The following is a 17,602-nucleotide window of genomic DNA, read 5'->3' as shown; positions in this document are numbered from 1 at the left end:
CAAAGTGGGGCAAGACAGAGTTTCTATTCAACTAAAGAAAAACAATCTCATGAGGGAGATTGTTAGGTTGGCATCAACGGATAATCTCCTAGGCCTGATTTATTTTAATTTTTAAAAGAAACTAGCCAATAACCAGGCGTTGCCCGGGTATTTATTTATAAGATGAAAATATCCAGACCAAGCGTAATTTCTAATGTTGGTTCCCCCCTTACCAGAGGGAGCCCCTTTGTAGAGTACTGTGAAGCCGTTATCATGGCAACTCCACTGAGCTGCACAGTAGAAGCCATTTTACGGAAGTATATGCTCAGGGAATGCAACAGTATAGAAGTCATTTTAAGGCACAACAGGTTGCATCTTAACAGAACACCCCCCCCCAATGAGTTTTAGGGGTGTCTTACCCTCCCCCCTCCCCCAGTATTTGTTTCCAGAGTAAGTCATCTGTGTACCAAATTTGGTTGAAATTGCTTGAGGTGTTCCAGAGTTATGCTGGAACACACACACACAGCCGTTTTTATATTTATAGAAGAAGTAGTTAGAAGAAGATAGCAGATAGAAGAAGATAGAAGATAGAAGACGATGATGATGATGATGGAGGAGGAGGAGGAGGAGGAGGAGGAGGAGGAGGAGGAGGAGGAGGAGGAATAATATCCTCTTTGTAAGTTATGATCAAACCTGTTAACTTTCTAATGTTGACTGACATTGATTGCTTTCTGGACATAATTTGTTACAAGGTTAGATAATATGATGGGTGCCAGGGAGTAGGAAATTGGCTGATAGTTCATCTGCCTGGTTACAGGAGTGAGTTTTTTCCCCCAGTTTATCAAGAGCGTCTCCGAATATTGGCTGCAGAAAAGGCTGTTTCTTTCCTTCTTAGGTTTTTATAATTGTTGCTTTTGAACAATAGGCAAATTGGCTTCTCTGCCAAACAACACTCAAGCATTGCTCATATTTAATAAGATAGGCAATTACGCTACTTCTGAAAATAAGGATGGTTAAATGTATTCATAGGAGCTACAAAAATTGGCTGGTTTTTATACCTAATCAAAAATATTTGTTTTTATTCTCTCTTTCAAATCAGGGAATCCAACTCTTGAATCACCAAGCACAATTGAAATTCAGGGTTAATTTGCAATCCCCTCTACCACGCAAGCATTTCTTTTGTTTTGTTTTAAATACAATGAATGTCTGTAATTTTTTTATCAGTATTGGGTGAAATATCTACATATACTACTAATACTACTAATTTACTGACAAATTCTTCCTTTCTTTAATTTGAAACATCAATCCAATAATACTTCAAACAAAACTGAAATACTGTACTATGAACAGATTTTTTTGTAAAATGAAAAACAGTGAAAAGGCAACAAGGGTTAATTCTTCAAGCAACAGCAGCTCCCAAAAATATGGTCTGGCAACATACAGACCTAAGGCAGACATAAACAAAATATCTAATAAAGTAAGGTGTTTTTTTATTAGTTTTCTACCATTTGTGCAAAATGCCATTTCATTATTTAGGTTTGGAACTTCTTACAGGTAGTCCCCCACTTATAACCAAAATTGAGCCCAAAACCCAGTGGTGAAATTCAATTTTTTTTACTACCAGTTCTGTGGGCGTGGCTTGGTGGGTGTGGCTTGGTGGGTGTGGCAGGGGAAGGATACTGCAAAATCCCCATTCCCTCCCCACTCCAGGGGAAGGATACTGCAAAATCTCCATTCCTTCCCCACTCCAGGGGAAGGATACTGCAAAATCTCCATTCCCTCCCCACTCCAGGGGAAGGATACTGCAAAATCTCCATTCCCTCCCCACTCCAGGGGAAGGATACTGCAAAATCTCCATTCCCTCCCCACTCCAGGGGAAGGATACTGCAAAATCTCCATTCCCTCCCCACTCCAGGGGAAGGATACTGCAAAATCTCCATTCCCTCCCCACTCCAGGGGAAGGATACTGCAAAATCTCCATTCCCTCCCCACTCCAGGGGAAGGATACTGCAAAATCTCCATTCCCTCCCCACTCTAGGGGAAGGATACTGCAAAATTCCCATTCCCTCCCCACTCCTGGGGGAAAGATATTGCAAAATCTCCATTCCCACCTCACTCTGGGGCCAGCCAGAGATAGCATTAGTATGTTCTCTGAACTACTCAAAATTTCCGCTACCGTTTCTCCAGAACCTGTCAGAACCTGCTGGATTTCACCTCTGCTAAAACCTCTGCTGCTAAGCAAGAAGGTTAAGTGAGTTTTTCCCCATTTTATTATCTTTCTTTTTACAGTTGTCAAGTGAATCGCTGAGGCTATTAAGTTAATAACACGGTCGTAAAGTGAATCTGACTTCCCCATTGACCACGCTTGTCAGAAGGTCGCAAAAGGGGAACATGTGACTCTGGGGCACTGCAACTGCCATAAGTACATGCCAGTTGCCAAGCAGCCGAATTTTGATCATGTGACTAAGGGGATGTTGCAGCAGTCACGTGAAAAACGATCACAAGTCACTTTTTTCCATTGTTACTTTGGTCACAAAGCAAATGATTGTAAGTCAAGGACTACCAATATAATAGCATTTATTTGGATTTATTTCAGCATCTTTATTCTTTGTTTATCCATTTTTTATAGTTTTTTCCCTCTATAACATCTTACAATCATCACATTAACATTGTTGTGTCATCATACCTGTACATGTCAATCTTATATCGCTTCTATATTCATCTACAATTCCATACATTTCTCTATTGTTTCTTGGCTGAATTAACTTTATTCCTGTTATACAACCATTTATACCAATGATCCCAAATTTCATAGTATTCAGACTCTTTATTCTTATTCTTAGAATTGTACTGCAGTTGTTTTTTTCTGATATGCAGATACATAGAATGATGTACTATGTGTTGTATTATTTTGTTTGCATATGCCCTTAGGACTCTTAATAAACTTAATGAATAATCACTAATCAGAGGGAATATTAAAATAAGAGGGAGTCTGCTATGGATCCAGGTCCTTCATATTCACAGATTTCTTGTGCCAAGAAATATGATTCTATAATATAATTTGAATCAAATTATAATAGCAGACTTTGGTTGTAAGAGATGACAGAGGCACCCCTTCCGAGTTAGCCATAATGAAAGATGTACTTTGGTAACTCATCAAAGACTTGCTTAACCAATGACCTTCCCAGCTTTTTGCTAGATTAGATAGATGTTGTCATTGGGGCATCTGTTAGCTCTGCAAAATCTATCCAGGAATCTGATAAGTGAATGCCCTGCAGTAACCCATTTGGCAGAGGGAGATAAGGGGATGGCCTCAGGTATCAGCTGAGGCTGGGCTTATTTCCCTGACCCAATCAGGAAAAGGCATTTGCATTTTTATTACGGATGCCCTATCCCAGTCACAACTTTTGCCCTGTGTTTCACTTCCAGAGAACAAGTTAAAGTCAAACTTTCCAAAAGGAGTTTGACCTGAAAAGAGATGGCTCAATCAAAAAGAAAGAAAGGGAGCAGCCTGCAAACCAGCTGTAGTCCCCAATTGCATACACGCCGAAGTATTATTACACACACACACACACACACACACAAACACAGTGTTTATATACGTATACAATATATCACAGACGTTGAGTACACCCCCTCACTTTTTGTAAATATTTAAGTATATCTACTGAAGAAACGACACTTGGCTACAATGTAAAGTAGTGCGTATACAGCTTGTATAACGGTGTAAATGGGCTGTCCCCTCAAAATAACGCAACACACAGCCATGAATGTCTAAACTGCTGGCAATGGTTGCTGAATGTTCCAGAAAAGGGGTGCATAATCAAACATATAATCAAATAAACTAGATTAACCATCCCCCTTTATATTGTTTGCGATACATTTGTCATCTAGCTCAGGGGTGTCAAACTCAAGGTCCACAAGGCGGATCCTGCCCGCAAAGTGCTTAGATCTGGCCCGCGGGGCTGCCCTGGAAACAGCGAATGACCGGCCTGCCGTGCCTCTGACAGCGAAAATGAAGTTTGTTTTTGCTGGCAGAGGGCTACAGGAGGCCATTGCAGCCTCGATGAGTGACGTTGAGCTGGCCACGGCCACCTTGGCGACACCCATCACAACACACACACACACACACACACCCCACAGGGTAGTTGTGCCTTTTCCCCCCAAAGTTTTTTATTTTTTGTTACAAATTTAAAATTGGCCGGGTTTTCCCTTTTAACATTCCCTCATATGCATAATTCATTTTACATCATATTTCCATTTCCAATTTTAGCCGTATTATTTTCTTCCCATATTTTCCATCTTAAACTTATTTTTTTCTTTAACACATCAACAATATCATTATTTGCCCCTTCAAAATGTTAACCAAGTTTATAATTTCATTTCCCATCTATTTTCTATAGGTAGCATGTATCCTCAAATTCGATGTTTATGTAAAAAGCATTTTACTTAATTAGTTATCCACAATTGATGTTAATTAAACACTCTCACGTATTAATTAGCTACATATTATTAACAGTCTTAACATATGTCATTTTATTCCACTAATATATCCCTACAAGGGTAGTTGTGCCTGGAGAGAAAGAAATGCCTTCCAGGAAGAAAAGTTTACACTGACATTTTAACAAGTGATTTGCAGACTCAAACTAAATCCTAGTTATTTATGTCTCTTTTAACGTGTCTTTCAATCCACTTGGCTCTGGTAATTGTCTAGACAAGCCTGAAATGTTCTTGGAAATCTTTTGCGAAATGGTTTGCTCCTGCCGCCTTCTTCCCAGGGCTGAGAGGGAATCACTGGAATGGCCCAAGAAGATCCCAAGCTGGTGTCATATCCAACACCGGATGTCTTAATTGTTTCACCAAACTAGTTCTTAGGTATCATTTTAAAGTAAAGTATTGAAGCAAAGGAAACCTCCTTCAGCTCTAGTTTTTGATCACCAGACCATGGGATTGTTGCAATTGTTGTGGCCTGCCAGCGGTGTTGGCAGCAGATTCGGACAGTGAGGAGGTTGAGGAGGAACATGGGCCAGTCCTGGAGTCTGGGGAAGGCGCTCTGATGAGGGCTCTGTGTCAAAGGCAGAGATGGGGCCAGAGCTGTATGCCAGTTATCAGCTGCCTTCAGAGTCAGACATCAGTGAGGCAGACGAACAGCTGGAGCCTGTTCCCAGTGTGCGCATGCACAGAGTTGCCAGATGAAGGGAACAGCTAAAGAACAGGGGTCGACTTGGGAGTAAGGCCACAAGTGGATGATGAATGGCCCTCCCAGAGGAAATAAAAGAGGAGTGAAAGGGGAGTGGAGTTTGCAGGAGACAATTAGTTCGCTTAATTGGTTCGTGACTCTCCGAGAGTCCTAGTTTTGCCTAGCAGCTCTCCAAGCCAGATAAGGTCTGTGACTGTAAATCCTCCCTTGAAAGACTTTCCTGATGTGAATGAGCAGAATTCACAGCAAATTAATAAAAAGAATTTTTGTCGGGACAAGGAGTTTGCTTCATGCTCTTAGGAAGCCTAGGTCAGAACAGTTCCATCATCTCGTCCTTGCCCTGACTATGTCTGTGTGTGTTTTGCGCCCTATCTTCTCTTGAAATTGTCCATACGTCTGGCAGAACTGGTATTCCGTCTTCTCTCAACTGTTAAAGTCCAATCACAAATATGTGAATGTGAAATGGATTCCATGGTCTACAGTTCGTTTTCAGAAAGAATGCTTCATCTCCAGAGAAATCCCAGCAGGACCAGTGACCAGAGTCCGGCATCTTTATCACTGGAGGCCAGTGGAACTGCTTTAGTAGACCATTCTGAAGCCTCAAAGATGACTGAACTCTTAACATACTGGGTCTTGTTTATTTTATGCTTAAAAACAGCTTCTGTGCTTGGCAAATATTATATTGAATCACAAACGTGTTGAGCTGGGCAATTTCCAGCCGAGGAGAAAAGCATATTGACAGATCAAGGCAGACAGTTTAAGAGTAGATACTTTTGTGGGGGGTCGCTCTGCCCCAATTACTCACTAACCTCATACTGTATTCATATACATTTGAAAGACCCATCAGACTTTCTCTGATCAGAATCAGAATTCACACTGAATAGCCGCCGTACGGAGAGACTGTAAGAATTGGTTTACAGTCTCAGTGTCCTTTTGTACGCACTGCCTGAAAGCGTACCGGCGGGCTATTCTGGATGGCGTTGTGGCCTAGTGGTTCCTCAGCTTGCTAATAAAAATGTCCCAGTTGAACTCGTACATGGCCAGAGGTGAAGCGAGAGCTCTGGCCGTATTAAACATCTCTGGAACGCACGAGCTCAAAAAAACCCTGCATTTGCGGTCCGAGGGTAATTGATGATCATTATTAGCGATGAGGAAGCACTCAAAACGCTCCAAGAAACCAGCCCAGGACTCGCCAGCAGACCTGAAGGGTGCGAAGGGCGACAGCGAAGCCATAGTTGTCTCAGAGCTGAGCTGAGGTAAAAAAAAAATTGGTTCGTAGACAGGAAGGAAATTAATTGATTTTCCTTTGCTCTGACTGTTCAGGCTTCAGAATCCCACCTTCGTCGCCAGTGTTAGATTCGCTATTAACTGAAGAGGTGTGAGGCAGCTGAGGTAAGAGAACAGCTATATTTATTCAGTAGGACAATAACTATGTACAGACAAATTGAGCACTTCGCCCTGCTTGACAGCTATTTATACTAGAGCTGTCAAGCAAGGCGACCAATAGAAATGCTTAGACAGCCTGCGCTCAGCCAGCCACGCTTTAGTCAATCAGGTGCAGTTGGGCTGTTGCTGGCTGTCAGTCGTAAGTTGAGGACTTGTGGCCGGTCGTAAGTTGAGGACTTTAGGACCAGTTGCAAGTCGAGGACTTAGCAAAGAGGAATACAGGATAAGGGTGAAATCAACTGATCTTCACTACCATTGCAAATGTGAGCGCACGCACAGGATCTTCCGCACATGCGCAAAGTGTCAAAAATGGGACACAATGACATCTGGGTGGGTGGGCGGAGCCTCCGACCGCCACCACTACCGGTTCGCCCAAACTGGATAGAACCGGCTGAATTGCATCACTGATACAAAGGGGTGTGTGTGTGGTGAGTAAAACTTCCTTTGTACTTTTGTAGCATCCTCTTGGATTTTTAAACATTTAAATTAGCTTTAATTTGCAAAGAGTAATACTAATGTATCCAAGTGGAAACTTGAATGAACCCAAATGCAAGCTTAAAATGTCTACATGAACGTTATAGTTAATTTATCAACCAAATCAAAGCCTCTAGGTTTATTGGAAATAATAAAAATATGCTTTATTTTTAAAAGACCATTTATAAAATGTGAAATAGCATTCTATACTTCACACTCACAATCTATTAAGAGTACAAGGAAGCAGATGGAAAGCTCTCTCTATTATATGCATTTTCTTGTGATATAACCTTCAAGTAATGTAATGTTAGGGACACGGTGGCTAAAATGCTGAGTTTGTCAAACAGAAAGGTCGGCAGCTCAACGGTTCGAATCCTTAGCACCGTGTAACAGAGTGAGCTCCAGTTACTTCTCCCAGCTTCTGCCAACCTAGCAGTTCGAAAGCATGTAAAAATGCAAGTAGAAAAATAGGGACCACCTTTGGTGAGAAAGTAACAGCATTCCATGCGCCTTCGGCGTTTAGTCATGCCATCCACATGACCTCAAAGACATCTGTGGACAACGCTGGCTCTTCAGCTTTGAAATGGAGATAAGCACCGCCCCCTAGAGTCAGGAATGACTAGCACTTATGTGCGAGGGGAACCTTTACCTTTACCTTAATGTAATGTTTGGAACATGTTTCGAGCTTCTAGTCTTCAGTCTTGTGTAAATTCATTTTTATTTCCTACCTTAGATTTAAGATAGTGTAGGTAAAGAAGAAACATCATTAAAGCAGCTGACAAAAAGTATAGATAGGGTTTATTATGTATTATTAATTCCTCATGAACTTAACTGACTCTTCTTAACAAAAATATTTCATGAGAAAAACAAACATTTACTCGAAAGAGGAAAAGCTATCCACAAAAGTAGTTTATGTAACTTGTGACATTCCTTCTCGGTAATCTCAACCAATCCATTTTTATTTCCTTTTTTTTTTGTTTTGTTTACTGTATTAATACAACCATCTAAGTGTGTTGAAATCAAGGCTTGTGAGTCACAATACCACCAGCATAGCTCTCCCCATGTAGTTAGCATTCCAAAATACAAATATTCACAGAATACACAAATCCCTGCCTACTTGGAAGAGGCTACTCTACTAAAGGAGAGACCATCCAATTTTTATTACCATTTCTTAACAAGAAAATAATTCAATCATGGGGGAATAACCTTAAACATGTTGGAGAGGGGGGGGGCAGTCAGAGGGACAGACAGAGAGACAGATGTCCAGGTGTAAGTCTCATGTTTATCTTGCGATGAATTTTCTCTGAACAACTGCTCAATTTGCACTAGTCCAGCGATGGCTGACCTTTTTGTCGTTGTGTGCCAAAAGCGCGTGCACATGTACACAACAGCCCATATGCGCGCCCGCATCCATAATGCACAACCCCGTGTGCCCCCTGCACTCCCTCCCCCCTGTGCGTACGCACACTCCTCTCCATGCTCCCCACGCGCATGCGTGCCATCCCGCCACACCGTTTTGGGCCTGTAGCCTGAGAGCAAAAACAGGCTGCAGGGGAAGCACACTGCACTCCACGTGCCCAGTTTTGGGCCTACTAGGCCTGACTGCAGCCTCCTTGGAGCAAAAACAGGCCTTGGGGGAGGCATCTGCCCCCTCCGTGCATGTGCGACAGAGAACAAAAAATCAGCTGTCCAGCAGGAGGCACGCTCACAAGTGCAGTGGAGCTGAGCTGGGGCAACAGCTCACATGCCCGCAAGGAGGGCTCTGTGTGCCACCTGTGGCACACGTGCCATCGGTTCGCCACCACAGCACTAGTCTGAGACTTAAAGAATGGGAGAAAATAATAACTTTCACTCATATAATAATTATATGTACCCATGTATGAAAGCATTATAACTACATGAAGTTATGCCTTTCCAGCTTCCGGTCCCTACTGTGAAAATGCAACCCCAAGGGTAGGTAATGTTGAGAACTACCATATTTTTCGGCATATAAGACGCACCGGAGTATAAGACGCACCAAGGTTTTGAAGAGGCAAATTAAAAAACAATTTTTTTTGCACTCTGCAGACCTCCCCAAAACGGGCCCGTTTTTTTTTTTTTAAAGCATGAATAGCCTTTAGGAGGCTTGTAGAGTGCTCCTGGGGGGTGCCCCCCCCAAATGAGCAAAAAATGGCCCGTTTTGTGTCAAAAAAATTGAATGCATAGTCTTTAGGAGACTTATAGAGTGCTCCTGGGGGATGGGGGGGGGGGGTTTGAGCAAAAAAATGGCCCATTTTTTTCTGCCCTCCCCAGCTCCCAGGAGCTCTCTGAAAACCTTCTATGCACGGCCATTTTGATAAAGGGGGCGGGGTTTCAGGAGGCAAAAAAATGCTGTATTCAGTGTATAAGACGCACCCAGACTTTCAGCCTCTTTTTTGAGGGAAAAAGGTGCGTCTTATACTGTGAAAAATACGGTACCTCTGTAGTTGAAGCTTCTTAGTGGTTTTTTTTAATTATATTGTGAAAATACTCAATTTGATTACAATTTTTTCAGATGTTTTAGACAGTTGGAATGTCTTTTCTCCCTATCTAACTTCAACATAACACGTTAAATGAAATAAAGCTACTAATTCTTCTCTATTAGTAATTTTCCCAGTGTGTTCTATGGATTCAGATACAGGATAAAGTGGATCTAATCCTTGATCTCATATTTTAATCTTTATCCTGAGGAGAGGTTTTAGAGTCGTGAAATTAAATGGCTGTATTGTACAGTAGTCGCCAGTTTTTAAAATGAGTTCTCTTCTCAAGGTCTGCTCTTACGTCCAATTTGTATGCAAGCCAGAACAATATTATTAAATAATATCACATAAGTAGTATTTACATAATGAACTTGATCTTCTATGTAATTAAATCCAATTGTGTACAACAGGCTCGATTGTTAACTATGGGTTGACCTTAAATGGGGTGGACTTAACTTGGGAAAGTGTTGTATTGTGTAAAATGACATTGATTTTAAAGAATGGTTGAGGGTTGGAAATGAAAGCTAAAATATGTCAGTTAACCAAGAGAAAAGACCCTACATATAAACAGTGTCAGGGACGTTTATACAGCTTCCTTCCTAAACAAGGAGTTTTTCTATTTCTAGAAGATATGTAGTCCTCAACTTAAAACAGTTCATTTAGTGACCGTTCAAAGTTACAACAGCACTGAAAAAAGTGACTTACGACTATTTTTCATACTTACAACCTTTGTAGCAGTCCTATGATATGATCAATATTCAGATGCTTGGCAACTGACTCCTACCTATGACCGTTGCAGTGTCCCAGGGATCATGTGATCCCCTTTTGCGACCTTCTGACAAGCAAAGTCAAGTGGGAAGCCAGGTCCACTTAACAAGCGTGCTACTGATTTATCAGCTGCAGGGATTCGCTTAACAACTGTAGCAAGAAAAGTCACGAAATGGGGGCAAAACTCAACAAATGTTTCCATTAACAACAGAAAAGTTGGACTCGATTGTGGTCATAAGGCGAGGACTATCTGTATTTTTTAATTCCCTAAATATAGCAAGCCAAATGATTGGTAAGGAAATATATCCATTCTGATTTTTTGGCAGCAATGCAGAAATGGACATTCCTGTCTTCTTCCAGGATTTATCATGCCTGCAACCCTTTAGATTAGATTAAATTGATAGTGCTCACTAAATCCATAGTTATTTTGATTCTTCAACAAAAATGCAGAACTGAAAACTTTGATTTAACTTGATTTTTCCCCTAAACTTAAGGGTGGTCCCAGGCAAAATTGCCAGGCATACAAGATAGTCCTCACCTTAGCAACTATTCAAAGTTACTACGGCCCCTCCAAGAGATACTTAGGACCCAGGTCCAAAGTGTCATCTGCTGCCTTCCTCCAAGGTCAATGACTGCATTTCAGGCACTTAACAGGCCCACATTCATGGCCATTTACAATGTCCTATAGCCACCCAACATTTTACAGTGATTTTAGAAAATCTGGCATTTACCTATGGTTTTAACGAAACACGCCCACAGCAAATTGGTTTGCTTAATGACTGCTGCAAAAAAAGATACTAAAAATCAGGTCGGTCATTAGGGTGACCTACTTTACAATCATCGTGACCTAATGGTCATAATAGGCTATTAAGTTATGGCTGTACTGTAAGTCAAGCAATACTTGTACATAACCGTACTTCCTTCTTTCTTAAAGAAATTAAGAAGCCTCCAGGCGTAAGTCAGAAAACTGGTATATCAGGCATGCTGTCGTAATAACTCAGGTGGTGGTTGACGCATCTATATATCAATCAGTGGTGAGTTACCAATTTTGTTACTACCAGTTTGGGCGCACTCCCCCCCCAGACATGCGCAGAAACCTCTGGGAGGAGCCTCCGGCCACTGCTACTACTGGTTTGGCCGATCTGGGCCGAACCAATAGCAACCCACTTCTGATATCAATATACAGTCAGAAGAAGCTCCCAGACTCTTCCGAAGGTTGCAGTTGATCCAAAGAAAACTTGGACTTTCAGCATCATTATAAGATCCGTATCAACAACAAGATTATAAATAAGGATTCTCAGAATATGATGGTTGTCCAATCCCTATGATGATTGGGTTTTCTATGATATGGAACTGGCTTTCCGGCTAGCTATATTCTATCTATCTTTCCCTTCCTTTTAATGAAAGCCGCCCAATCTTTGAGGTTAGGCAGCCTTAAAATTAAAAGAAAGGAAACATTCCTTTTACAAAAATGAATTCAAAGAAAGAAACAGTGTTGAAAACCTGGAAGGATCTAGTTGTTTTTTTTTTTTTTAAAAAAAGCTCTCAAAATGGCTGCCATCTACAGGATTGTATAAATCGGTGTCATCTGCTTGAAAAAAGGCAATTGCTTCAGCTATGTCAACAACTACTAGTATATAAACCTAATAATGCGTTGTACTTCATATTGTACTTCATATTATAATATTAATATATAACTTCATATTGTAATATACATATTGTACTTAATATTAAGGTATTGTACTTCAGCCAATAAATTAAAAGAGGCTTGCTCCTGAGGAGGAAAGCTATGGCAAATCTAGACAGCATATTAGAAAGCAGAGACATCACCCTGACAACAAAAGTGTGTATAGTCAAGGTTCTGGTTTTCCCAGTTGCAATGTATGGCTGTGAAGGTTGGACCATAAGAAAGGCTGAGCGTCAAAGAATGGAGGCCTTTGAACTATGGTGCTGGAGAAGACTCCTGCGAGTCCCTTGGACTGCAAGGTGATCAAACCGGTCAGTCCTAGAGGAGATCAACCATGACTGCTCTTTAGAAGGCCAGATCCTGAAGAGGAAACTCAAATACTTTGGCCACCTAATGAGAAGGAAGGGCTTTCCTAATGCTGGGAAAGATTGAAGACAGAAGAAGAAGGGACGACAGAGAATGAGGTGGCTAGACGGAGTCACTGACACCGAAGCAGTCAGCGTGAGCTTAAATGGACTCCAGAGGATGGTAGGGGACAGAAAAGCCTGGAGGAACGCTGTTCATGGGGTCGCGATGGGTCAGAAACAACTTTGCAACTAACAACAACGACTTCATTTTGCCCCTGCTCACCCCCGCCCCCTCAAAGCCCAACAATATCTCACCATGATGGTGGAGCTGAATAATATAAGCCTATTATATTGGTCAACACAGTTCTAACCTGGAGCAAAACCTGTTGAACTACTCCAGTTTTCTCCGCCCAAAAACGTGAGGGATTGACTCAAAGATGTGGGAGTTATGGTATCAAGCTGTGTGTGTCCCTCTGGCTGAGAGTACCAATAAAGCTGCAGGGGAAAGAGACTATCATACTACCAGGAGCATCCATGATGTGGATATTAATGGCCCTTCAGCCGTTGACACAGCTCCTAGTGGAAAAAAAAAAGAGCTTTTCACTGTTCAAAATTGGGAACATGGAACATAAGTGGCTTACGTCTAGGAAAGTTGATCATTGTTAAGAATGAAATGAATAGGCTAAACAATTTAAGAACCTAGAGGAAGCAGCCATGAGAGGTCATATACGAGAGTGTTTCACTTATATGAAGAAGACCAGAAAATTCTTTATGGCAAGAAAGGCTATACGGTCAGAGGATGGGATGGGCAGGAATTGCATCACCAACAAGCAATCACAGAAAGGTGCAAATATGCAGAACAACTTTACACAAATGAAAAACAAGGCAAGACATAAAAGGACAACCTGACCTACCAGAAATGGAACCAGGTGTCCTGGAAGAGGAGGAAGAATAGACACTCACCGGTTGCCTAACCGCAAAGTCACAGGAGTTGTTGAAATTTCTGCAGAGTTGCTGAGATCACTGCCAACAAAAGCACTGACAGCACTTTGCCAAAGCGTATGAAAGACTGGTCAGTGGGTCCAAAGAATGATAAAAATCAATACTTATCCTCAAAGGAAAGAAAGGTGATATGAAAGACTGTTCCAACCACTGAACCAAAGCCTTGATACCACGTGTAAATAAAATTCCCTGAAAGATAATCCAGCAACATTTCAATCCAACTGTGAATAGCCTAATATACAAGCAGGATTTTGGAAAGGAAGGGGAACACGGGATCATATTGCCAATCTAGGTTGGATGATGGAAAAAGTAAAGGAATCCCCAAAAGACTTCTACATGGGCTTCATTGACTGCTTTCAATTGGGTTGACCATGACAGACTCTGGAACTGCCTCAAAGAACTGGAAAATACCACCACACCACATCCAGCTCATTCGGTCATTGTATTCTGATCAGTCAATCTGAAGACCAAAATGGTTCAGAATTTGGGGGGGGGGGAACCACATGACAAGGTTGCATCCTTTCACCTATCCTGTTCAGCGTGTATACAGAAATAGTTACGAGAAATGCACATTTGGAGGAAACTACCGTTGGGTTCAAAATCAACGGTAAGAATATTAACAACTTCCAACTGGCAGATGATACAACATTACTCGCCAAAAACCAAGGAGGATCTGAAGTGGTTAATCCTGAGAGTCAAAATGAAAGTGAAAAATCCGGATTGCACCTTAACATCAAGAAAACAAAGATAATGACAACTGCAGAAAAGACACGGCTCAGAGTGCAGATCGACAATGAGACCATCGAAACAGTAAAGGAATTCATCCTTACTGGGCACAAAAATCAACTAAAGTGGTGACTGCAGCAGAGGGGGTATTCAGCAGGGTCTGACCAGTTCTGGAGAACCAGTAGTGGAAATTTTGAGTAGTTTGGAGAACCAGTAAATATCACCTCTGACTGGCCCTGCTCCCCGAGTCCTAGCTGATCGGGAAGAAATGGGGATTTTGCAGTAACCTTCCCCTGGAGTGGGGAGGGAATGGAGATTTTACAGTATCCTTTCCCTGCCATGCCCACCAAGCCATGCCCACAGAACCTGTAGTAAAAAAAATTGAATCCCACCACTGGACTGCAGCTCTGAGTTCTGAAGGTGTATAGCACTTGCAAGAACTGTAATGTCTGGAATGGATAACAACGGGAAGATTCAAGACTTCAACCACACAACCAAATGCACATTAGTTAACGTAATCGTTTTTCCATTCCAATGGAAACTCCATAAGGGATTTTCCAATGGCTACTCATGGCTGTGAAACCAGAACTCTGAAAAAGGCAGATAGAGGTGGACGTCTTGGAATTATGGTGCTGGAGGCCACTATTGTGCATCCCATGGATTGCAAAAATGGCAAAGAAATCCTAGCCCAAACCTCACCAAAAATATCACCTAAAGCCAAGATCGCCAAACAGAGACTGTCACACTTTGGTCATGTCATGAGAGCTGATTCACTAGAAAATTCAATCAGGCTGGGAGTGATCAGCGGACAAAGTACCCTTTGACAAGACACTCCAAAAGATGACTATGGGACACAGCCTGACAGATCTGAAGGAGGTGGTGGAAGAGAGAGTGGTGATGGAGAGTACTGACCCATAGAGTGAGTGGCTGAGGGTTGGACATGACTAAAAGGCTGACAACTTCATGTTGGCTGCTTCAAGTGTGGGACCCTTTCAGAAAATTCAAAATAGCCATTTATGAACTTAAGATGGACATTCTGAGCTTAACATGATTTATGACATTTGTGTCTAACCTTCTGGCTTGCCTGGGCTACCCTGATTGAAGAGGAATTGTCTTGGGTCACATAAATATACACTGTAGTTATACCGCATATAACTACGTGTATTTATATAAGGCACCTAATAATGTTAAGACTTTACAGATCTGATTTAAGCCATCTAGCATTTCTCATTTTTAATTTTTATGGCACCTTCTCTCCTTTCCATGCGCTCCAATATTTCAAACGATTCCACTTTTTAAAGTCCCGTTTCTATCTTGCACATTACAATATGGCTACGAATTTGAAATCAAACACAGCAACGTTTGAAATATAATGTATTACCACCCCAAATTCTGACAAAACCAGGATCCAAAATATTGTCTGCTGAATCCAAAGTCCATTAAATTGAAATGTATTAAAATCAAGGGTAAATTGTCTGAAACTTTCTTAACAATGAGTATAAATAAATATTGTAATACATGAAGATATGACCTATGCCTCCATAAATATATTTTGAAGATTGTCAGCTTTCCTCTGGATGGAGAGAGTATGCCATTTGTAGTTCGATACAATGGGAGGAAATAAAAGTGAAAGGGTAAAAATAGCCAAAATGTTTAGACTTTTTTTCCTCTGTGTGCCACCCTTTCTGGGTTAACAAATAGGTCTCCATCTCTGCATTTTCAATTGGGGAAAATTTGATAAGGTTAATTAAGTTCTAAAAGTTAACAAGAGTTTTTCCTGACTGGATTCCCTCCAAGCTCTTTTGGGACTCAGCAGAAATGAATACAAAAAGGCAGCGTGAGCTATAAAAACACGAGTTACCTAATTACCATGGCATTCTGACACCCGGTGCTGGATCCATCACAATGCATTTTTAGTTTAGTTTGCTTTATTGTCATTGCACATCGTGCAATGAAATTAAATGCCATTTTCAGTGTATATTATAACTATAAAAATAAAAACACAAACATACATCCTTCACATGCTATATACCCGCTAACTGAAATTGAAAACTGGATATTGCATTAATATTGTACTATACCGTAGAATTCAATATAGTTACTGCCCTGGGATAAAAGCTGTTTTAATCACAACGTGTGAACACAGACAATGTTGAGAGGGTCTGGGGGCAAAGGAAGTCACACTACATCATCATGATTATTATTTCTTTTATTCATTAAACATGAAACTCAATCAACTGGACATTCAAAAAGGCATCACAAATACCATTGCAAGGAAGCTTAGGTATCAACCAAGTATCTTCTTAAAATATATGATGTTCCAAGTAGCACAGTTTATAGCAGTTCCGCTGGTGTTATTGCAGAAAGCTTCAATTTCCTGATTTGTTTTGTAAAATTCTTAGACATGGTACCAAGTGCCCCAATGACAATGGATATCAGTGGGTATTATTCTTTTCTTTATTCATTAAACATGAAACTCAAGTCAACTGGACGTACAAAAATGCATCACAAATAATATCATCAACATCGTCATCTCCATATTGCATTATTTCTGACCCTCAACACCACACAGGGCTTTTCCCCAAAGCAACCCACGTGAGAGAAAAGCGGTCGGCCGTAATTAATCAGATCAGGTCACTAGCATAATTAACTCACTAACCCACCCAGGTAAGGGGTGTCTTGTCATTACATCCCTTATAAGAGTGGGGCGAATTTTGCTTTCATCTCTGGTCAGCCTCACCACTTGGGGCTGTTGCTGCAGCATCAGAGGGAGCCCCCCAATGTAGGTCTCTCTGCAAGGACGAAACAGCAAACCACAAATCAGGACTACCAGGCAGCAGCCCTTTCCAAAAAAATAAACCACTTTTTTTTTCTCCATTCCCACGAATCCACCCTAGACTGGACCAGAGGTCTGCAAACTTGGCAACTTTAAGACTTGGGGGACTTCAACTCCCAGAATTCTCCAGCCAGCTGGCTGGAGAATTCTGGGAGTTGAAGTCCCCAAGTCTTAAAGTTGCCAAGTTTGGGGACTCTTGGCTTAGCCAAAGCTTCCCACACACATACACAGACATGCACACAAATTAACCAACTTTACCCAAGCCGAGGGCACGCCAGCCTCCACGGGAGAGTTTACGACCCGGATCCCCCAGTCGGGCGCGTTCCCACGACTCTCCCCGATTAGGCGCGTAGGTCAGACCCACCCAGAGAGCCGCCTCCGATGAGGACGGCGCCGGCAAGCGCCCCCGCCGAGGCGCCGTAAATGCAGCGGGCGTCGCGCAGGAGGCGAGGTGCGCGCTCCTGCAGGCAGGTAGCCGCACCGATGTGATAGACGCCCAGGAAGCCGCAGCCCGCGAACGACACGCTCCAGCCGTCCGCGCCTTCCAGCAGCTCCACCATCGCGGCTAACCAAAAAAAAAAGAGAGAGAGAGAGAGAGACAGCGGCGACGACGACAACCTAAATTACACCCGGCACGGC

General features: G+C 41.9%; 1 protein-coding gene across 4 annotated transcripts in view; it reads right to left on the bottom strand.

Moving 5' to 3' along the window:
* Positions 1–17,602, bottom strand: part of LOC309394391 (patatin-like phospholipase domain-containing protein 2) — a 40,744-nt gene extending 23,142 nt beyond the window's left edge. The window contains exon 1 of one of the 4 annotated variants that reach the window (XM_081957481.1): positions 17,328–17,602. In XM_081957481.1, the coding sequence (XP_081813607.1) occupies positions 17,328–17,523 (196 nt within the window). In that variant the 5' untranslated portion in view covers positions 17,524–17,602. Of the gene's footprint in view, positions 1–12,770; positions 12,906–17,221; positions 17,303–17,327 lie in introns of those variants that run through there. The other 3 variants (XM_081957484.1, XM_081957482.1, XM_081957483.1) reach the window with 3 other exon arrangements.

The sequence above is a fragment of the Natrix helvetica genome, assembly GCF_964273705.1.
Source record: "Natrix helvetica genome assembly, chromosome: 6".
NCBI classification, from domain to species: Eukaryota; Metazoa; Chordata; class Lepidosauria; order Squamata; family Natricidae; genus Natrix; species Natrix helvetica.
Note: the sequence above shows the minus strand (reverse complement) of the source record. Positions and strands in the feature narration are given on the sequence as shown.